Source organism: Globicephala melas, chromosome 11 (assembly GCF_963455315.2).
Source record: "Globicephala melas chromosome 11, mGloMel1.2, whole genome shotgun sequence".
In the NCBI taxonomy this organism is placed as follows: domain Eukaryota; kingdom Metazoa; phylum Chordata; class Mammalia; order Artiodactyla; family Delphinidae; genus Globicephala; species Globicephala melas.
The window spans coordinates 80,112,736-80,136,151 of record NC_083324.2 but is presented as its reverse complement, the minus strand read 5'-3'; the positions used below and the strand labels follow the sequence as shown (position 1 = coordinate 80,136,151).

Here is a 23,416-nt window from a genome sequence, read left to right as displayed (position 1 = left end):
TTAAAATTAGTACTACAGTTGTTCCGCACAGATACCAAAATCCACTGATGCTCAAGACCCTTCTAAAAAATGGCAGCCCTCTGTATCCACAGATGGAGAACCTACAGATACAGAACCCACGGATACAGAGAGCTGACTGTAAATAATACCCTTCAACCCCAGAACCGTTTTCACAGTAATGAATCCACTAGCACATAAGGACAAATGTTCAGAGAATCTTTAGTCTAACACTACTTATGCAGCAGTAAAATAAAATAAAATAAAGAGGAAACTAAGGCAAAAGAAAGGAAACTAAGTAACAACAGAAAACTAAGTAAATGCCCATCTGCTAATAAAGGTTGGACAATGTATGTCACCTGCAGAACAAGACCTGTTATGCAATCATTAAAATTTTTTAATGAAAATAATTAGCAAAAATTTTTAAATATGAAAATGTCAACACTGGCTCCACTGTAAGCAAAGAGACTATCTCATAACATGCTGGTGTGGGCAGAAATCGGTACAACCTTATGGGAAGGAAACTAGAAGACAATTAGAATTTTAAATTTCCGTGCCTTTTGATTCAGCAGCTCAGTTTCCAGGAATCTGTCCTACTAATACAGATGGTATGAAAATTTAAGACATACACGCAGAGCAGAAGCAAGAAGAACTACAATTCTGAAGCCTATAGAAGAAAAACCACATTCACAGAAAGATAGACAAAATGAAAAGGCAGAGGACTTTTTACCAGATGAAGGAACAAGATAAAACCCCAGCAAAACAACTAAATGAAATGGAGATAGGCAACCTTCCAGAAAAAGAATTCAGAATAATGATAGGGAAGATGATCCAGGAACTTGGAAAAAGAATGGAGGCCAAGATCGAGAATATGCAAGAAATGTTTAACAATGACACAGAAGAACAAACAAACAGAGATGAACAATACAATAACTGAAATGAAAACTACACTAGAAGGAATCAATAGCAGAATAACTGAGGCAGAAGAACAGGTAAGTGACCTGGAAGACAGAATGGTGGAATTCACTGCCACAGAACAGAATAAAGAAAAAAGAATGAAAAGAAATGAAGACAGCCTAAGAGACCTCTGGGACAACATTAAACGCAACAACATTCACATTATAGGGGTCCCAGAGGAGAAGAGAGAGAGAAAGGATCAGAGAAAATATTTGAAGAGATTATAGTCGAAAACTTCCCTAACATGGGAAAGGAAATAGCCACCCAAGTCCAGGAAGCACAGAGAGTCCCAGGCAGGATAAACCCAAGGAGACACACAGTAATCAAATCGACAAAAAATAAAGACAAAAAAAAATTATTGAAGGCAACAAGGGAAAAACAACAAATAACTTACAAGGAAACTCCCATAAGGTTAACAGCTGATTTCTCAGCAGAAACTCTACAAGCCAGAAGGGAGTGGCATGATATATTTAAAGTGATAAAAGGGAAGAAACTACAACCAAGATTACTCTACCTGGGAAGGATCTCATTCAGATTCAACGGAGAAATCAAAAGCTTTACAGACAAGCAAAATCTAAGAGAATTCAGCGCCACCAAACCAGCTCTGCAACTAATGCTAAAGGAACTTCTCTAAGTGGGAAACACAAGAGAAGAAAAGGACCTACAAAAACAAACCCAAAACAAGAAATGGTCATAGGAACATACATATCGATAATGACCTTAAACGTGAATGGATTAAATGCTCCAACCAAAAGACACAGGCTCGCTGAATGGATACAAAAACAAGACCCGTATATATGCTGTCTACAAGAGACCCACTTCAGACCTAGGGACACATACACTCTGAAAGTGAGGGGATGGAAATGGAAATTCCATTTGATATCCATGCAAATGGAAATCAAAAGAAAGCTGGAGTAGCAATACTCATATAAGATAAAATAAACTTTAAAATAAAGAATGATGCAAGAGACAAGGAAGGACACTACATAATGATCAAGGGATCAATCCAAAAAGAAAGTATAACAATTACATATATATATATATATATATATATATACACACATATATATATACGTATACACACACACACACACATATATATATACATAAGGCAACTGCTAACAGCTATAAAAGAGGGAATCAACAGCAACACAGTAATAGTGGGGGCCTTCAACACCTCATTTACACCAATGGACAGATCATCCAAACAGAAAATTATAAGGAAACACAAGCTTTAAATGACACAATAGATCAGATAGATTTAATTAGTATTTATGGGACATTCCATCCAAAAACGGCAGATTACACTTTCTTCTCAAGTGCACATGGAACCTTCTCCAGGACAGATCACATCTTGGGTCACAAATCAAGCCTCAGTAAATTTTTTTTTTTTTTTTTTTTTTTTGCGGTACGCAGGCCACTCACTGTTGTGGCCTCTCCCATTGCGGAGCACAGGCTCAGCGGCCATGGCTCACTGGTCCAGCTGCTCTGTGGCATGTGGGATCTTCCTGGACCAGGGCATGAACCCGCATCCCCTGCATCGGAAGGCGGACTCTCAACGACTGTGCCACCAGGGAAGCCCAAGCCTCAGTAAATTTAAGAAAACTGAAATCATATCAAGCAATTTCTAATTGTATTAGAAATCAATTACAGGGAAAAAAACATTAAAAACACAAGCACATGGAGGCTAAACAATGTGTTACTAAATAACCAAGAGATCACTGAAGAAATCAAAGAGGAAATCAAAAAATACCTAGAGACAAATGACAACGAAAACATGTTGATCCAAAACCTATGGGATGCAGCAAAAGCAGTTCTAAGAGGGAAGTTTATAGCAATACAATCCTACCTCAAGAAACAAGAAAAATCTTAGGTTCCTACACCTGAAAGAACCAGAGAAAGTAGAACAAACAAAACCCAAAGTTAGCAGAAGGAAAGAAATCATAAAGATCAGAACAGAAATAAATGAAATAGAAACAAAGAAAACAATAGCAAAGATCAATAAAACTGGTTCTTTGAGAAGATAAACAAAATTGATAAACCTTTAGCCAGACTCATCAAGAAAAGGAGGGAGAGGACTCAAATCAACAAAATTAGAAATGAAAAAGAAGAAGTTGCAACAGACACCCCAGAAATAGAAAAGTGTCGTAAGAGACTACTACAAGCAACTCTATGCCAATAAAATGGACAACCTGGAAGAAATGGACAAATTCTTAGAAAGGTATAACCTTCCAAGACTGAACCAAGAAGAAATAGAAAATATGAACAGACCAATCACAAGTAAGGAAATTGAAACTGTGATTAAAAATCTTCCAACAGGGCTTCCCTGGTGGCACAGTGGTTGAGAGTCCGCCTGCCGATGCAGGGGACATGGGTTTGTGCCCTGGTCCGGGAAGATCCCACATGCCGTGGAGCAGCTAGGCCTGTGAGCCATGGGCGCTGAGCCTGCGTGTCCGGAGCCTGTGCTCCGCAACGGGAGAGGCCACAACAGTGAGAGGCCCGCGTACCACAAAAAAAAAAAAAAAAAAAAATCTTCCAACAAACAAAAGTCCAGGACCAGATGGCTTCATATGTGAATTCTATCAAACACTTAGAGAAGAGCTAACACTCATCCTTCTCAAACTCTTCCAAAAAATTGCAGAGGAAGAAAGACTCCCAAACTCATTCTATGAGGCCACCATCACCCTGATACCAAAACCAGACAAAGATACAACAAAAAAAGAAAATTACAGACGAATATCACTGATGAATATAGATGCAAAAATCCTCAACAAAATACTAGCAAACAGAATCCAACAAAACATTAAAAGGATCATACACCATGAATAAGTGGGATTTATCCCAGGGATGCAAGGATTCTTCAATACATGCAAATTAATCAATGTGATACACCATATTAACAAATTGAAGAATAAAACTATATGATCATCTCAATAGATGCAGAAAAAGCTTTTGACAAAATTCAACACAACACCCTTTATGATAAAAACTCTCCAGAAAGTGGGCATAGAGGGAACCTACCTCAACCTAATAAAGGCCATATACGATAAACCCATAGCAAACATCATTCTCAATGGTGAAAAACTGAAGGCATTTCCTCTAAGATCAGGAAAAAGATGAGGATGTCAACTCTCGCCACTATTATTCAACATATTTTGGAAGTCCTCGCCACAGCAATCAGAGAAGAAAAAGAAATAAGAGGAATACAAATTGGAAAAGAAAAAGTAAAACTGTCACTGTTTGCAGATGACATGATACTATACATAGATAATCCTAATGATGCCACCAGAAAACTACTAGAGCTAATCAATGAATTTGGTAAAGTTGCAGGATACAAAATTAATGCACAGAAATCTCTTGCATTCCTATACACTAATGATCAAAAATCTGAAAGAGAAATTAAGGAAACACTCCCATTTACCACTGCAACAAAAAGAATAAAATACCTAGGAATAAACCTACCTAGGGAGACAAAAGACCTGTATGCAGAAAACTATAAGACACTGATGAAAGAAATTAAAGATGATACCAACAGATGGAGAGATATACCATGTTCTTGGATTGGAAGAATCAATATCGTGAAAATGACTATACTACCCAAAGCAATCTACAGATTCAATGCAATCCCTATCAAATTACCAGTGGCATTTTTTACAGAACTAGAACAAAAAAAATCTTAAAATTTGTATGGAGACACAAAAGACCCCGAATAGCCAAAGCAGTCTTGAGGGAAAAAAAACGGAGCTGGAGGAATCAGACTCCCTGACTTCAGACTATACTACAAAGCTACAGTAATCAAGACAATATGATAGGGCTTCCCTCGTGGCGCAGTGGTTAAGAATCCGCCTGCCAATACAGGGGACACGGGTTCGAGGTCTGGTCCGGGAAGGTCCCACATACCACAGAGCAACTAAGCCCGTGTGCCACAACTACTGAGCCTGTGCTCTAGAGCCCATGAGCCACAACTACTGAAGCCCGCACACCTAGAGCCCGTGCTCCACAACAAGAGAGGCCACTGCAATGAGAATCCCACGCACTGCAAAGAAGAGTAGCCCCCGCTCGCCACAACTAAAGAAAGCCTGCGTGCAGCAATGAAGACCCAACGAAGCCAAAAATAATAAATAAATAAAATGAAAAAGAAAAAAAAGACAATATGGTACTGGCACAAAAACAGAAATATAGATCAATGGAACAGGATAGAAAGCCCAGAGATAAACCCATGCACCTGTAGTCAACTAACCTATGACAAAGGAGGCAAGGATATATAATGGAGAAAAGACAGTCTCTTCAATAAGTGGTGCTGGGAAAACTGGACAGCTACATGTAAAAGAATGAAATTAGAATACTCCCTAACACCATACACAAAAATAAACTCAAAATGGAGTAGAGACCTAAATGTAAGACCGGACACTGTAAAACTCTTAGAGGAAAACGTAGGAAGAACACTCTGACATAAATCACAGCAAGATCTTTTTTGATCCACCTCCTAGAGTAATCGAAATAAAAACAAAAATAGACAAATGGGACCTAATGAAACTTAAAAGCTTTTGCAAAGCAAAGGAAACTACAAACAAGACGAAAGGACAACCCTCAGAATGGGAGAAAATATCTGCAAATGAATCAATGGACAAAGGATTAATCTCCAAAATATATAAACAGCTCATGCAGCTCAATGTAAAAAAAAACCAAACAACCCAATCAAAAAATGGGCAGAAGACCTAAATAGACATTTCTCCGAAGAAGACATACAGATGGCCAAGAAGCACATGAAAAGCTGCTCAACATCACTAATTATTAGAGAAATGCAAGTCAAAACTACAATGAGGTATCATCTCACACCAGTTAGAATTGGCATCATCAGAAAATCTACAAGCAACAAATGCTGGAGAGGGTGTGGAGAAAAGGGAACACCCTTGCACTGTTGGTGGGAATGTAAATTGATACAGCCACTATGGAGAACAGTATGGAGGTTCCTTAAAAAACTAAAAATAGAACTACCATATGACCCAGCAATCCCACTACTGGGCATATACTCAAGAGAAAACCATAACTCAAAAAGACACATGGCACCCCAATGTTCATTGCAGCACTATTTACAATAGCCAGGTCATGGAAGCAACCTAAATGCCCATCTACAGTCACATGGATAAAGAAGATGTGGTACATATATACAATGGAATATTACTCAGCCATTAAAAGGAACGAAATTGGGTCATTTGTAGTGAAGTAGATGGATGTAGAGACTGTTATACAGAGTGAAGTAAGTCAGAAAGAGAAAAACAAATACCGTATATTAACGCATATATGTGGAACCTAGAAAAATGGTACAGATGAACCAGTTTGCAGGCAGAAATAGACACAGATGTAGAGAACAAAGGTATGGACACCAAGGAGGGAGAGTGGCGGGGGGCAGGGTGGTGGTGGTGGGATGAACTGGGAGATTGGGATTAACATGTATACACTAATATGTATAAAATGGATAACTAATAAGAACCTGCTGTTTAAAAAAATAAATTAAATAAAATTCAAAAAAAAATAAAAGACACATTCCTTATTGAGAAGTTAAAAAAAACAAAAAAGACATATGGGCAAATATATCAAATCATTACGTTGTACACCCTGAACTAACACAGTGTTACACGTCAGTTATATCACAATAAAACTGAGGGAAAAAGATATATGTACAAGAATGTTCACTACAGCCTTTATTTAATAAGACTTGGAAAAACCCTAAATGTTTTCTCTAAACAAAATGGCTGAATAAATTATACACCTACATAATGAAGCAGTGCTATAGACTTGAAAAAGAACAGGTAGTTCCAATGTTACTGAATTGGAAAGATAATAGACAGCCAGTATAAAGTATAAAAAGCACAGTGTAAAGTGTAAAAAGACTGACGACCGTCTTTCTGTAGTTTAAATTTTTTATAATTTAAAAAAATGGTGGGGGAAAATTAGATGCTTTGCCTTCTTCTGAGGAAGAATTTCGGAAGTCTGGACAGTTGAACCCTCTCCCTCCCCAATCTACCATATCTCATATCTGACCTCAAGCAGTTTTCTACCTGCACTGCTAATACATCCTTTTCCTCTATGTGACTCAGTGGTTCCAAGTTATCTTCTGATATAAAAGATATATCAGATATATCTTTTACTGATATAAAAACAATATTAAAGTGTATATTTAAATTTTTTAAATTATCCTTCATATTACTATTACTCATTTTTGCATATTCCTATGTTGGAAATCCCTTGTTGATATAAATCAACGTCACAATTCAGTGTTATTCCACCTCTCCTGAACTATAATCTCGTTTAATTTTAGACAATGAATACCTTTCCTTGTTTAAAAAATGTACTTGTATCTTAGTATATTCATAAATCTCAGCCAACCAAGTTTCACAGGTCATAACAAATTTGTGTTAAGATTTCAAATTTCCTTTATTATTATTTTGTGTGTTATCATATAGACAGATGGAAATAAGAGATCATAGCATTGTGTTCACTCACTTTCCCAGGCTTTCTCTCTTGAAAAATACTGGGTACTTCATTACTGTTCTATGTCAGGGGTCAGCGAACTATGGTCTGCTACCTGTGCTTGTACAGCCCACAACCTAAAATATGTGTTTACATTTTTAAATGATTGGGGGTAAAATCAAAAGGAGAATAAAATTTCAAGGCAAGTGAAGAATTTATATGAAATTCAAATTTCAGCAACGCTCACTCATTTACTATAGTCTAACGCTATTTTCATACTACAAAGACAGAATTGAGTATGGGCAACAAAGCCAAAAATATGTCCTATTTGGCTCCTTAAAGGAAAGGTTTGCCAAACCCTGTTCTATGACATAGTACATGCCCTTCATAATTTTAGAGTTTTACCTAGACATTCTCCCCTCTTTCCTTCCATATTGAGCGTAAAGTCATCTTAATAATCTATTAGTCTCCAGGCCACCACATTCTTCATACTCCTCAGAAATGCACTTCCTCCTGGAAATTTGCTTAACATTACCACACCCCTGGCCACCTACAAACAGAAAGCCAGAATGAAGTGCTAGCCAACACCTTAAAAGTTACAAATCATAACCAGAACCAAACCTCACCACGCTCCCTATAAAGTAAGGATAAAGAAGCTGACCGCCCAATTTGTGGCTTTCAAACTACCCTACCTTAGAATGAGGCAGTCCGTGAACTAGAAAGAGTACTGCTGCTAAAATTCCCAATGGTCAAATAACAATGAGGGGAAAAAAAGTTAATAAATGTAATTTTATCAAGCTTAATCCTCTTCAAATCACTGCTACTGAAAAAAAGTGAACAAAAACTAAAGAACAGTGAAGAAAAAGCAGACCAGCTGTATTTAGCATGCCTGACCCTAAATCTTTATACCTCCCACATGAGATATTTTCTGCAAATAAATAGTTCCTGGCTCCCAGGATGAGAGGTTAAATACTGCACAGTGTTTGTAAACAGCATCACAACTTACACAGGAACAAGTTGGGCCATTGGGCCATTTCACCTCGAAGGGTACACCAAAATTTGTTCATTTCTTTCGGTTAGCATTCTGTATGCCAAGTGTTGCCAGAGAGTAGGCGGGGCAAGCTGCGTTTTCAACCAGCAGTGTCTACTCTTAGCACTAACTCCTGCCCAGCCGCGGCACACCTTTCCCCAGCCCCAACTTCTCCCCAGTCCCATCACCCCTTTACCCAGCATCCACTCCTCCCCAGCTCCATCAACTCAACTCAGCACCTCCTCCCTCCCAGTCTCATCACACCTCTGTCCACCGACTCTTCCTCATCATCTCGCCCTCGTCCTCCAAAGTCACAAGGCTGCGAAGCTTCCAGCAACAGGACAGGAAAGTAAGGAAGCTATAACGCAGGAGTCCGGAGCCGCCGCAAAACCACCATCTGCTCTTGCGGAGAACCTCAAGCCAAAGCCACAAAACTGGAAAAAGTCGGGATTGGCTCGCACCCAGAAGGGGTGCTCACTGCGCGCTCGCTGCGGTCGGGCACCGAGCGAGGAGCTGAGGACACAAAGGTGAGCAGCAGAGTCACAGTACCAGCTCTTTCGGGGCTCCCACTCCATCGGAGGAGGTAGATCATTTCCGTAAAGCTCGCCTAGCAAGGACAAGGTGACCAAGCATCCGAAGCCCACGGCAGGGAAAACTGAGCTAATCCTTTAATGTTAAAAGGCTTAAACTCAACTTGTCGGAAGTGACGTGCCAGCTGAGACCCGCAGGTCCACCACGTAATTGGCCGCCGACTCGGCGAGCCACCTTCTCCCGGGACTAACCTGGAGAGAGGAGCAGTGTAGCTCAATGTCCGCAACCCGCCCTTGCCCCGCCCCCGGCGGCTCCCAGCCCCAACCGGGACCAGCCCGAGCCGGGTCAGCGCCCGGGCCCACACCCTGGGCGGGACGGGCCCGCCTGCCCCGGCGCCCGTAGGCGCCCTGTGGGCAATGGGCTTCAGCGCTCGGCCACGCGCATGCGCGGCCCTCTTTCTCCAGAGGATTCCTCGGGTCACCTGGACGACTGCATTTCAGCCACCTGCCCCTCCGGGTCTCTTCTCGCCCTTCACTCCTCCTGCTGGTTCTCCCCTCCGGCCCCCCGCCTTCTCCTTGTTCCGCAGGCGCCGCTAGGCCCTCCCGCGGTCGCCCGCCGACACCCAGGCTTCCACTGACACGAGCCTCTCGGCGCGGCTTCCGCTTCCGGCGAGTATTGTGTGTCGCGCTGCGGGGCGGGGGCGGGGGGAGGAGGAAGGAGGGAGGCAGCGCTCCGGCGGCTCTGCGCCCCGCACTCCCGGACCCGAAGCCGGGAAGGTAGGTGCTGTCCCGCCGCCGCGCCGGGGCCTTGGGGCCTGCCCCTGCTGACCGGCTCCGCACGCCGCGTCCTAGCGCCCCGCGACTGCGTCACCGGCCCCCCGCACGTAACCACAGCTGCCTCCGCCCGCCTCGGGCCCGGGCGGACGTTTTGCCGCCCCGGCGACGTCAGCGCGTCCGGCGTTGCTTGGCTACCCCGCCGTTCCCCCGTCCCGCTGCCGCTCGCCTCCCCGGGTGAAACTCTTACGCCGTCACCGCGGCTCTCGGCTGCGTCATAGCGGCGGGCATCCCACCTTCACGTCACACCTCCTCCTCACCTGGACACGCATCCCTCCCTCCCTGCCAACAACGACGTTTCCTCTCCCCGCACTCCAGTCCCCCTGCGCCAGATCTGGCGGGAGAAGATGGAGACGGGGGTGGGACCGAGTTGTGGACCACGCTCAGGAAAGGGTTGCAAGGTGGGACCCCCGACAGTGGTAGAAACAAAATGAGGACGGCTTTGAAGTTTGCCCTTCTGAGACACGAGGAATAGAGGGGGAAAAATGACCAACCCAGAGACACCGAAGGCTTAACTAGTGCTGTAGCTCCAAGTCCTCTCCCCATACCTCCCTAACCTTTCCCCATTTCTCTTCCACACTACTTCTTTGCTAGTCTAGATCCATTCTGCCCCCTAACTCTGCATACAGTTCAACTCACCCCAGGTGAGGAGACCACCTAATTTCTAGAAGATTAGGGAAAGGGAAGGGTTACTCGTCAAAGTTGGATTCCCAGAGGTAGAGAAAAATCATCTGACTGAACTTCTCTCCTGGTTGAGGGAGGAAATTCAGGTCCAAATAAGGTGTCAGTTCCTACTCCAAATTAAACACTTTTCACGTGTGCCGTCAACATATACAGGAATAATCATTGTTAACCCAACTCATTACATGGCCACTTCTCTCTCAACACATAGACTTACTAAATTTCCTTCTGTTGGATCCCTTAGGGAGGGGGGTTAAGGGGATGGAGAAATCAACTATTTCATGGATAAAAGTGGTGATGTTTTAAGGATGGAATAGAGGACCAGCCTTCTACTTTATAAATCTCTTAGATGCATTTCCAATTCTTTTGAGGCTTCATTAGAAGTTTTTGATTGCCTCTTTACTTTTCTCTCTCTTAATTCCCAACCACTCCAGAACCTATTAGTTGGAGGTACAGTACATCCAAGGAGTTAGTTATTGATAACTATTTCAAAAGACTCCAGTCACTGCTGAATACTTAAAATAGACTTGTCAGCTCTCTCTTCAAAAAATTATTGCCCTGGGCTCAGTAATAGACTCTTTAGTTGCCATGAATTTATCACTTTTCAGCAGTTCCAGATGTCCAGATGCACTCAAATAGAAATGAGTTGTATGAATAATTTCATTCCAAGAAAAGGGCACACTTTCTCTAGGCTAGCCTGATAAAAGGAAGAATAATTTCAAACTTTCTGAAAAGACGAGGTTGTCACCCTTGCCTAACTCATTCTATTTATTACCCTTTGAAAGACTGAGAGAACAGTGGCAGAGAATCAAGCTTAGGCTCCAATGGGCTATTGTAGTAAAACTCTTCTGTAATATTAAACTTTAAAATATACTCAATTTAAGAAATCTTAATTAATGCTTTGGCACTCTTCGCTTTCCCATACTCTTTTCTCATCTATTAGAAGAAGATGTCACACTAGGAATACATTGGTCTGAAACTATTGGTTCTAAGATACAAGTGGAATGAACCTGGATCAGGAGAAGTACTCAGCTAGAGTTGAAGGAAGCCTCTGTTTCTAGCAAGAGAAAGCAGTGGTAAAAGACAAGAGATTGAGGGTTGTGTGTCATTTTGCTGAAGAGAAAAAATTGATGGCTGGGAGTCACAAGTTTTAGAAATGGAGAAACAAAAGAGGTTGATGTAATGGAAGAGAAGATGTAAAATACTATGATGGGGCTAAATCTGGAGTTAGGATTTAACACGGGGGTAACTGTCAGGCCAGGGATGCAAAATAAACTAAACCTCCAACTGACTTTTTTTTCTCTTCTCCCATCCTAACCTCAAGTTAAATAATGGCAGAGACAAGCCTGTTAGAGGCCGGGGCCTCTGCAGCCTCCACAGCTGCAGCTCTGGAGAACTTACAGGTGGAGGCAAGTTGCTCTGTGTGCCTGGAGTATCTGAAGGAGCCTGTCATCATTGAGTGTGGGCACAACTTCTGCAAAGCTTGCATCACTCGCTGGTGGGAGGACCTAGAGAGGGACTTCCCTTGTCCTGTATGTCGAAAGACGTCCCGCTACCGCAGTCTCCGACCTAATCGACAGCTGGGCAGCATGGTGGAAATTGCCAAGCAGCTCCAGGCCGTCAAGCGGAAGATCCGAGATGAGAGCCTCTGCCCCCAGCACCATGAAGCCCTCAGCCTCTTCTGCTATGAGGACCAGGAGGCTGTGTGTTTGATATGTGCAATTTCCCACACCCACCGGGCCCACACCGTCGTGCCACTGGACGATGCCACACAGGAGTACAAGGTAGGGAACCAGACACATGATGCCAATGCAGGGCAGGAGGGAGGAGCACAGAGGATGGGAGACTCCCTGGGTAGAGGATTGTAAGTGTCTGAGGGCAAGACGGTATCTGATCCTCACTCTATAGTCCCCTCAGAGCTACGTACACGGGGGCACGCAGTATGTCTGATCAGTTATCCTCAGGCATGAAGAAGAGCAGTAAGGACTACCCAAAAAATTCTGTCTGACTTTTGTAACACATTTGAGTATGTGTGGTCTTGGAATGTATCATATTTTTCATAAATGAATGAAACCATGTGGAGAAGATCAAACTTAAGAACTGAAAAATGGTCTGGTTTCTTCATTCTGTCCCCCTGCTCAGCACACCCCTTGTTTACCCACTGGTATTGGGAACAGGTATCAGCATTTTAGAATGATCCCCACCAGGCTAAGCTGAGCCAATCTGTTTGCATCTTCCCCCAATAAAGGATAATATGGCATCTGGTTTAACTTACTGCTGGGACACAGGGTAAATGTTTGAGTAATAGGAATTAGAGATTTTAATGTCTTAGCACTTTATCAAGTACTTTGTGTAATTAATAAGTGTTAATAATGTTAATAAAATCTTGGAAATAAGACTTTATGGTAGTTTGCAGAATAAGTAATCAAGATTTTATTATATTGGCAAGTGGTTAGAATTGGATAGGAAAACAAGTTTAAAGAAGGATATCAGGGTACAGGAGGTCACTTTGACAGTAACAAGCAGTTCCTTGAGTTAAAAAATTAATAGGGCTGGGGAAAGACAGAGAGTTGGTGACAGTGGAACAGTGAGATTCAGTGAAAGGAAGGTTTGGTGAGCAAGGGAGGTGATGGAGACAGACTGGTGGCAGGAGAAGGGACCTGTAGGAAGCTGACACCTCAAATGACAGGCCAGGAAGGGAGTTGGATCAAGAGACAGATGGATAGGAAGCAAACAAATGGTTTAAAACAAATGGGTTAGCCTCTGAACGTAGGATGTACTAGCCAACCCCAAATGCCATTCTCCCACTTCTCACCCCTCAGGAAAAACTGCAGAAGTGCCTGGAGCCCCTGGAGCGGAAGCTGCAGGAGATCACCCGCTGCAAGTCCTCTGAGGAGAAGAAGCCTGGGGAACTCAAGGTAAAGGCAGGCAATCCCATTTGGGCTGCTCTGCAGGCAATTAACTGAACATTAACCACACATTATTTAATCTACCAGTTCTGGTTTATTAGAAAAATGCTGTTCTCTCAAAAAAAATGATATTTTATTAGGCTTGACTGTGATTAAACATTGTACTTAAATTGTCATGGATTAAGAATTGAGGAGAAGGATGTAAGAAGTGAAGGACAGAACATCTTATATCTGGCGAGTTGAGGGAGTTCATGCCCCTTGGCCTCCTTTTCTTTGTAAAGCAGGGAAGGAGGCTCTCTGCTGAGAGATCCTTAGAGGGATTGAGGAAAGGAGAATGTGGAAGGTGCACTGGGGAGGAAGGATGAAGGAGCTGCCCAACAGCACCCGGAAGAACCTCCCAGCAACATTAGGACCACATTCTCTTAATTCAAGTAAGCTCAAGTATGCTGGATGATAATGGTTCCTAGAATGTTCTTACCCCCCTCATCCTCTACCTATAGGATCCTGTCCATCCTAAGATGAAAACCACTTCCTATGTAGCCTTTCCTGACCCTTCAGAAATTAGCTTTCTTAATTTTCATACAGTTTCACATCTCTTCCATAGCATTACCATATTTGTAGCATGGTAGTTTGGTATCTGCCTTATTTCTTCTGTTGGACAGTGAAACATGTATTAATTATAGTGGTAATAATACCTAGTATTTATTGAATCCTGTGCATTAATTCCTTAGGTGTCCATGACATTCCAAACTTAGAAGATTGTATTAGGTCTGCCCAGTTTTTTTTTTTTTGTTTTTTGGTTTGTTTTTTTTTGTGGTACGTGGGCCTCTCACTGCTGTGGCCTCTCCCGTTGCGGAGCACAGGCTTCAGACGCGCAGGCTTGGCGACCATGGCTCACAGGCCCAGCCGCTCCGCGGCATGTGGGATCTTCGCAGACCGGGGCACGAACCCGTGTCCCCTGCATCGGCAGGCAGACTCTCAACCACTGCACCACCAGGGAAGCCCTGCCCAGTTTTAAGTTCTAAGAGTTCAGGCTATACTTGGCCCAAGTGGGACATAGAGGAGGTACAAGACAAGGAGAAGGGAGTCCAGGAAGTCATATTTGACAAGAGTGAACTTAGATACCCTGTAAGGTAAGTATTGTTATCCCCAGTTTACACAGTAGGAAACAGAACTTGGATAAGTGTCTAGTCCAAGATCATATAGCCAGTATGTGCAAAATCAGAGATACTAATTCTGCAGAAATCAGTAAATATTTACTAAGCTTCCAGTATAGGCCAAACCCTGTCTTTGACACTGGGGAACAATGATGAGCAAAAGCACAGTCCCTGCCCTCCTTGAGCTTACAGTCAAGTAGAGAAAATGCAAATGACATGGCACAAAAAGCACAGTTGCATATTCCTAAGAAGACAGCAGAGAAACTTGATTGCATTAAAGGCTTCCAGAAGAAATAATGAGTTTTTGGAGTTGAGATTTAGGGATCACCAGAAATTAAACACAGGTTTGAAATCAGTAGAAACACTATTTTTTTTTTTAACAATGACATTTCAACAGGAAGCAAGTATTATTACCTTAGTCCTTTATACATTTTAACAAACAAACATTTGAATTTTTTTTAAATTTGAACTAATTTTGATTGCAAAGGTGAACGTTAAAAAAAAAAGTTATTTGTCCTTTTGGAGGGCTCCTGAAGAACTTAAAATATGTGAAAATGAAGCTTATTCCCAGTCATTAGCTTTCCTCTTCCTGTTGATCACCTTCTTAAAGGTAAAGGATGGAGAGGGGAATAAAAATTTTAAAAACCTGCTAAATAGGGCTTCCCTGGTGGCGCAGTGGTTGAGAGTCCACCTGCCGATGCAGGGGACATGGGTTTGTGCCCTGGTCGGGGAAGATCCCACATGCCGCGGAGCAGCTGGGCCCGTGAGCCATGGTCACTGGGCCTGTGTGTCCGGAGCCTGTGTTCTGCAGCGGGAGAGGCCACAACAGTGAGAGGCCCGCGTACCACAGAAAAAAAAAAAACCTGCTAAATGCTTGAACAGAACTGTGGTGTGTTTTTTTTTAATGTATATTATCATTTTAATGGTCTCGGAAACTGTCACCAACTACCAGCATTCCTTCAGTGACCTTTTGAACTCTCTCCCTCATCCCCACCTCCAGACCCAATGCCCCTTTTAGAAATAAATAATTTGTAATTAATCATGCTGAAATGAAAATTATGGATAAAATGATCTATCCATATAATTTTTAAAAGAGACTATCATGCCCAAATATAGTGTAATATAATACAACATAAAAGTAATTTATAATAAAATCTGGTATGTAAACATTTAGGCATGACTACCCTGAAAGACACTACAGTGTAGTTTTATCCTTGCACCTATATCAACATGCAACAAATACAAATTCAGACTGACGGAATTGTGTAGTAATGTTGACTCGAATGCCACTAGCAGTTTAGCTGTTGGTGCCATAATTTTTCAAAATGATAAATAACTTACAGTAAAGTTCTAAGAAAAACAAAATACAGTCTTAATGAGTTTTCAGCCATTCCTGAAAAATTCAGGTATATTAAAACCATATAAGAATTACTCTGTGTTTGTATATAAAGTGGCATTCAAGTCTAGGACTCCATTTTTTTAATATCCAGCAGAACATTAGAAAATGGTGCAGTTCATATTACTGGGTTGTCTTCACACATCGGAGGAGTGTTAGCATCCTTCCCAGGAGCTCCCCCAATCATGCAAACAAAAATGCCCCCTGTTTCCAAAACATTTCTAGAGGGAGGTAACACCCTGATTAAGAACCACTGCCCTACAAAATAGAGGGAATAAAAGAGAAGGGATTATGAGATTATACGAGAGCCCTTTGCTTTCTTTTTACCACAGTTATGAACCTAAATTCTACCCATACATCACCCCTAAACACACAGACACACAGGAAAAAAGGCTGTGTTTTACTTAATGGTAAATGTTGTGAGAATATATTTTGTTCCAACATGCTCCTGAGGAGGCAGCAGTGAAATGGGAAGCAGCAAGCAGCTCTAGAACTGGAGCTAGTCAGCCTCTGCTGGGAACTAGCTTGAAATCCAGAAACACAAGGCTTGTAAGGCCCACCTGGCTTTGCAGCCCCACTCTGTATTCACCCTCAACCCTGCCTTCCAGGCCCTATCCACTTCCTTCTTCCAGAGTCCCAGTCTCTGCTTCTAACTTTGCTTTCCTCTTGGCTGATTCCTCCCCATCAGACACGTGATGCTTAGGGAATCCTTTGGGGAGATCACTTCTTGTTGCTGTTGAGGTGCAGAAGGGAGGATATGCCTGCTGATAACTCTCAGAATGCGTTATGGCTGGAGTTTGAGTCATATATTATCCAGTTTCAGAAATGTTAGAGGTTTAACTGAAAGAAAGCATGTTTCAAATTTCAAGCAAATAATTTACTCACAAACTTCTATAACCTGTTTCTGGGGTGTAAACTGTCAGTCTCTGAAGTGACTTGAAACTGTTGAACAGGTTCAGCCTTGAAATCTACATTTATAACAACCCGTTACTAAAATCTTGTTGATTCTGATATTTTTCCAGTTGCTTCTCTGGTTTTTATCAAGTAAATGTCTTGCAATGTACAAATGATAACAATCTCAGACTTTCCAGTACTTTCCTTTTCTTGACAGATTGCATTAACTAGAACTTTAGAGTAGGCGATAGCAGAGGTATCTCTGATATCTGTAATAGTACATGTCATATTATTGGGTTCTTATGTCTTGAATATTTTTACTAAAACATAGAAGTGTAGCTTTTTTAGAAGCTAATTTAATAAAGAAGATAAATTTTTTAACATTGGTTTATTTTTTTATCTCCCCAGTGTTCTTCATCCCATCATCAGTAGGGGTGACAATGAGGATGGAGACATTCTTTTCTTTTCTTTTTTTTAAATTTTTATTGGAGTATAGTGTAGAATATTTTGTTCATTTCTACTGTACAGCAAAGTGAATCAGCTATACGTATATATATATATATCCCCTCTTTTTTGGATTTCCTTCCCATTTAGGTCACTACAGAGCACTGAGTAGAATTCCCTGTGCTGTACAGTAGGTTCTTACTAGTTAGGGATGGAGCCATTCTTTACAAAGGGAAATTCCAGTGGAGAGAAACATGAGTGTCCTGTTAAGCTCTTTCCAATGACACTGGAAGTCTGTGTGAATTCATACACATGGTGGGTGGGGAAAGGCACTTTATGCCCCACTGGCCCTGTTAAACATAATACCCACCCTCTGTTCTCAGAGACTAGTGGAGAGTCGTCGACAGCAGATCCTAAAGGAATTTGAAGAGCTTCATCGGCGGCTGGATGAAGAGCAGCAGGTGTTACTTTCACGACTAGAGGAGGAGGAACAGGACATTCTACAGCGCCTCCGAGAAAATGCTGCTCACCTTGGAGACAAGCGCCGGGACCTGGCCCACTTGGCTGCTGAGGTGGAGGGCAAGTGCTTACAGTCGGGCTTCGAGATGCTTAAGGTTCGACCTTTGCCCCTGCATAGCCCCTCAGGCCAAGCGCAGTCTAGCTTTGCACAGGCCATTCTGTCAGCCTGCAATGCTCACTCCTCCGCTCTGCCTCTCTAAATCCAATTCTTTCTTCCAGACAGGCTCAAAGGATCTTTCTCTACAGAAAGCCTTCTCTGATTTCTCCCATCCCCTTCTGATCATTTTGGTGTTCTTATGTCTTGTCAACAATTATGTGCTTAACTTGTACCAAAGAAAAAATTCACTCTTTTGAGAGGAGGGCAGTCTAGTCTGAATTAGTGAAAAAACTATGCATTAAAAATTGTGTAAATGCAGTAACCGTTACTTTTAAGTCCTGGAACTTGATTTACCTAGTGCACAGAAAGAATAGAAGCATAGTTTGAAGGACACTTGAAATAATGTATAAGTAATATATTGCTTTTGATATGTAAATGGTGCCTCTAAAATGTTTGAAATAATCTGTTTTCTTAAGCAAATGAATGGTCTTAGCAAGGCTGCAGGAAACATTTCTTATCTTAGAGATCACATTACCAGCATTTGAATCAGTGAGGCTTCGTTGTACATTTATCTGCATGTTATATATTGCTTGGTATTTACTCTCGTGTCCTTTCATGTATGTGTGTTCTGCCTTCCACATTAAACTGGGAAATCCTTGGGGGGCAGAGATTTGTCTTCTTTGTCTTCTGGACCCCAAGTATTCACAAATCAGGATTGGCACACAGTTATTAATATTTATTAACCAATACTAGACAAGGGATACCAAACCACAACGGGAGAGTGTGATTCGTTCCTATGCCAGCCGTCTGGAACTATCTGTACTGATCCTCAAGGAGACAGGTGTGTGGTTGGTACTTGGGGGACAGAGTAAAGAGCAGACACAATCCCTGTCCCTGGCATTGAGTCCCAGTGTTCTTGAGGAACAAAGACAAGCACACAAGAAACTATTTGGAAGTGATATCAATTACCAAGCTTCATGATGACTGAGAGTTGAAAGTGGGGGTTAGGTTGGGAGAGATGTACTCAGATCCCTCTGGAGCTCGGCCCCTTGCACTGTGACCCATAGTTTGCCTTATGCCTATTTAATAGATCTAGAACTTTTGGGAGGAGGGAAACCTTTTGCCTTTAGGACCCTTGACTACCAGGACCAATATTGCTTTCTTTTCTCCTTCCTCTAGGATGTCAAAACTACCCTGGAAAAGTAAGTGATTCTTGTATCTCTTTGAGTGAGTTAGGTCTTGGCTTAAAGAGTAGGGCTACAATAAGGAGTTGGGGGAATAAGGATGGGAAAGTCATGCAGTGTCTGGGTAGAAAAAGGGAGAAGGTTTATTGCATCCATGAAGCCAGTTAGAGAGCAAATCACTGGGAGTACTAGTCCCTTACCTTTTCCCTCTGAGCATCAGGACTTCCTAGATACAAAGATAATGAAATAGAACCAGATTCTACCTGGGCCTATGGGTGGAATTGTGTCCAAACAAGATGGAAGGAGGAACTGGTTGGGGGCGGGGGGGAGGTGGTTATCTATTTGCATGAAATATAACAGTACCTCCAGAAAGTTCTAAGACTGATTATTAAGATAAGGGTTTGTCTAGGGGACCATATGGCTTTCCATAGATAGGCAAAAGAAAGCAATAAGCAAGAACTTGTCTTGAGGGAGGAGAAAGTGTGAGGATGGAGAATTTTAGTTTCTCCCTAGAGATGACAACATCTTAATACTCACTTAAGCTGGAGCTTCCCCTGACCCTGCCCTTTCTTCCCCTATCTTCCCATCCCTCCTAGATGTGAGAAGGTGAAGACCATGGAGGTGACTTCAGTATCCATAGAGCTGGAAAAGAACTTCAGCAATTTCCCCCGACAGTACTTTGCACTAAGGAAAATCCTTAAACAGCTAATTGGTGAGTTGTTCCCAAAAGGAAACTAGCAGAGGGAATCGACAGAGAGAAGAAAGTCTTTAGGTCCTACTTTATCTGGACTTCACTTATCCCCTCTGTCACTTTTCATGTCCATATTCACACCCACTCCTTTACCTGGTTTTCAATCTCACTCTGAGTCACAGAACTCAAAGTGAGAAGCCTCAGGTGTCGTTTACTCTTAGTCCCATACTTTTCTAAATAGGGACCCAGAGAGGTTAAATAATTTGCTGAAACTGGTCCCCTCTTGAGAGTGAAAGGGAGTCTTATTAATACTTACTTGGAAAATAGTCATAAGCCAGACTGTCCAGGGAAACAGACACATGGTCACTGTATCGCTAGACTATAATGCTATCTGGCTCTGTACCCTTCTTAACATTTTTATTTTTTCTTACCATTGGACTGTGCCTTGTGCTTCTCCACACAGTGAGATGGATGATGATGTCGGGGGGGATGGAGGGAGGACCAGGCAGGAGCCTAAACCACCAGCCCTTGCAGAGTCAAGAGATCATTACCTGTTTATTTTAGGGCCAGGATGAGAAACGAAGCCATTGTTCCCTCCCCTCCCCTCCCTTAGGTGACACCAAGGATTGAGAAAGTTAAGCAAACCACGGGGTTCTGGGGGCTTTCAGGGAGCAGGCTCTGCAAAGGCAGGCTGGAAGAGTGAGGCAGGGGCGTTTAGCTATTCCCGTCCTCATCTAGCTCCCCACTCTGGCTTCTCCCGCCAGCGGATGTGACCCTGGACCCTGAGACTGCTCATCCTAACCTAGTCCTGTCGGAAGATCGTAAGAGCGTCAAGTTCGTGGAGACAAGACTCCGGGATCTCCCTGATACACCACAACGTTTCACCTTCTACCCTTGTGTCCTGGCTACTGAGGGTTTCACCTCAGGTCGACACTACTGGGAGGTGGAGGTGGGCGACAAGACCCACTGGGCAGTGGGTGTGTGCCGGGACTCTGTGAGCCGAAAGGGCGAACTGACCCCACTCCCTGAGACTGGCTACTGGCGGGTGCGGCTGTGGAACGGGGACAAGTATGCAGCCACTACCACACCTTTTACCCCTTTGCACATCAAGGTGAAACCCAGGCGGGTAGGCATATTCCTAGACTATGAGGCTGGTACACTGTCTTTTTACAACGTCACAGACCGCTCTCATATCTACACCTTCACTGATACTTTTACTGAGAAACTTTGGCCCCTCTTCTACCCAGGCATCCGGGCTGGTCGGAAGAATGCTGCACCACTTACCATCAGGCCCCCAACAGATTGGGAGTGACAGGTAGGGACGTGAGAATAATCAGAGTGAGGCAGGGTCAAGAGCTACGGGCCTTCCTTCCTGTGACCTGCTGGAACGTCTTCGTGTCTGCCTGGTTCCAGTCCTGAACCATCTGGGAGAACACCTTGGTTTCTAGAATGGTTTATGGAGAGGAGTAGTTAGGACTGGGCTGGGACGAGAGCACTGCAATGTCTCCCTCCTCACTGTTAGGGTGGAGAGCTGGTTCCCAGGGGGTAGTCTCCTCTGAAGTCCATCAGGTTTTCTATTGCACAAGGATGGGTTGGAAGGAAGGAGAGGCTTTTCCAGAAACAACAAGTCTGTGGGAGGGTCTGACTTGCTCAAACCAGAGGAGAAAACAGAACCCCCTGTACATCCTTTTAGGGGGTTCTTTGACCCAAAACAGTCTTGTTTTTTTAGGAAGATCACAGGGGTCTTGGTACCTCTAAATTGAAATAAAGATGAATGACAGTTGCTCTCGTGGGTGTAGAAGTTGAGGAGTTATTTTCAGGGCAGAGATTGGGCATCAAGAAGGTTAGAAATAAGGTCAGGAAAGGGGGCTAAATGAACACATTCCTAAAGAATAATGAAGGGGAGAAGGGTTTCTTTGGTTGCCATTATGAGTAGGATTGGCCAGAGGTAGGAATGTGGGGAGGAGGGGGTAGGAAGAAAGAGAACCCAGGTCTCTGCCTTAGCCTTCAGCAGAGATGGCTCATCGCCCACCTCCTTGTAGTTGCTCATCTCCACGAGCTGTTACCTTGCTCATCTGGAGAGGCAAGATGCAAGAGATCCTGCAAGACACATCTACCCTTTCACTGCTTTCCCAAGGGAACTTGGAAAGGAGAGAGTCAGGTATTAGAGGAAAGAGAAAAGTATTCCTATCCAAAGCCCTGGCCTTAAAGAATGCTACTAAGTAGCTACTCCCAAGTTGTCAGCCTTGTTACCTGGCTAAGGTGTCCAAGCCAGACAGGGAAAAAGAAAACGGAGTCTTCCTCACCCTGGGGACAGGGTAGAAGAGGGTGGTATGTATAGGGAAGGGCCAGATAGGCAATTTCCTTTGGCCTGTGTGCATCTGGCCTGGAACTAGTGTTCACAAGAGCCGGATTTTGTTTGTTGCCATCCTTCACCTTTTGCCATTTCTCATATCAGAGAATGTAAATCATTTTAATGTTAGGCCAAAATAAACAACCTGTAGGGTACATATGTTGTCAAAAAAGGTAAAGCAATGCATGCCAAACCAAACTAAAATGACTGGATTATCTGCTACTTGGGTAATCAGGGGTTCACAGAAGATTAGGACAAGAAACTGCAGTTTATTGAGGGCATTTCAGCTGCTCCTACCACCTCAACAGGACTTTGTCCAGACTCTCCTCTTACCTTTGTGCCTTGACTGTGGTTCTTTGTGGCAAGATGCTTTGGTTGGTAAAACATAATATGGAACAAAGGATCCACTGAAGTGATCTATGTGTCCTGTGTTAATTTGATGATAATCTCTGTTGATGTGTAAGAAATGGGTGTTAAAAATGCATGTTCCTTGGAATTCCCTGGTGATCCAGTGGTCAGGACTCCACGCTCTCACTGTCAGGGGCCCAGGTTTGATCCCTGGTCGGGGAACTAACATCCCACAAGCTGCACGGCATGGCGAAAAAAAAAAATTGTGTTCCTGGGGCTTACCTTCAGTGGTTGATCAAGGTCTGGAGTGGGCCTGGGCATCTACCTTTTAAACACTCCTCATTTGAGCCTGGAGACACTTGTGAAACTAATCTGAGAGGAAATTTCAGCCATTTCCTTCAAACTGGAGGCCTGGTTCCCTGTCCAGCCTGATGGGGGGTGAGGAGGAGGGGGTCTGAGAGGAGAGAACCCTCATTCTCTCCTGACTTATTCTGCCCTCTCCCCATCTCAGGATTTATTCATGTTCTGTCCCTCTACTTAACCTCAGGAACGAGTGGTTATTAACTATGAAGCAGAAGTAATCACAGGATGTCAAACAGAGTAAAGGAGAGGCAGAGGTCTAAGGGAGGGAAGTGAGGAAAGCGTGTGGAACACTACAGGGGATATTTTTTCGGGGGCAGGGGATGCTGTTGACAGGTTTCTTCCAGTACCTAAGACCAGGAGTTAGTGAGGATCACCTACTTACTGTGTGTCCAGCACTGCATTTTGGTAAGTGGAAAAGATTGGGAGTAAGCTGTGCTTTCTAAGGGCCAGGAGCCCTCTTCCCTCCCTCCACTGCCCTCAAGATCCTTTCCAATTTCACTGTCACTGGCACTAGTGGGTTTTTTGAATGTATCAACTGCTCCTTCAGTCTGTAGGTCT

The 23,416-nt window shown here is 43.1% G+C and overlaps 1 protein-coding gene across 2 annotated transcripts; it reads left to right on the top strand.

Annotated features, from left to right (window-relative positions):
• Nucleotides 1-9,227: 9,227 nt before the first annotated feature.
• On the top strand, nucleotides 9,228-22,563 carry TRIM39 (tripartite motif containing 39). 2 transcript variants are annotated; one of them, XM_030851165.3, is made up of 7 exons: nucleotides 9,228-9,765; nucleotides 11,828-12,287; nucleotides 13,326-13,421; nucleotides 17,687-17,917; nucleotides 19,099-19,121; nucleotides 19,700-19,815; nucleotides 20,559-22,563. In XM_030851165.3, the coding sequence occupies exons 2-7, from the start codon at nucleotides 11,835-11,837 to the stop codon at nucleotides 21,104-21,106; spliced, it is 1,467 nt and encodes a 488-aa protein (XP_030707025.2). In that variant the 5' UTR covers nucleotides 9,228-9,765; nucleotides 11,828-11,834; the 3' UTR covers nucleotides 21,107-22,563. The 2 variants fall into 2 exon arrangements, with proteins under 2 accessions (XP_030707025.2, XP_030707024.2); XM_030851164.3 differs by having other exon boundaries at nucleotides 9,228-10,223.
• The last annotated feature ends 853 nt before the right edge of the window (nucleotides 22,564-23,416 follow it).

Excerpts from the sequence above, each read along its gene's own strand:
- TRIM39 (XM_030851165.3), top strand. The coding sequence starts at position 11,835 with ATGGCAGAGACAAGCCTGTTAGAGGCCGGGGCCTCTGCAGCCTCCACA. Across the intron at positions 12,288-13,325 it reads ATGCCACACAGGAGTACAAG|GAAAAACTGCAGAAGTGCCT; the intron begins GTAGGGAACCAG and ends CTCACCCCTCAG. Across the intron at positions 19,122-19,699 it reads GTCAAAACTACCCTGGAAAA|ATGTGAGAAGGTGAAGACCA; the intron begins GTAAGTGATTCT and ends CATCCCTCCTAG.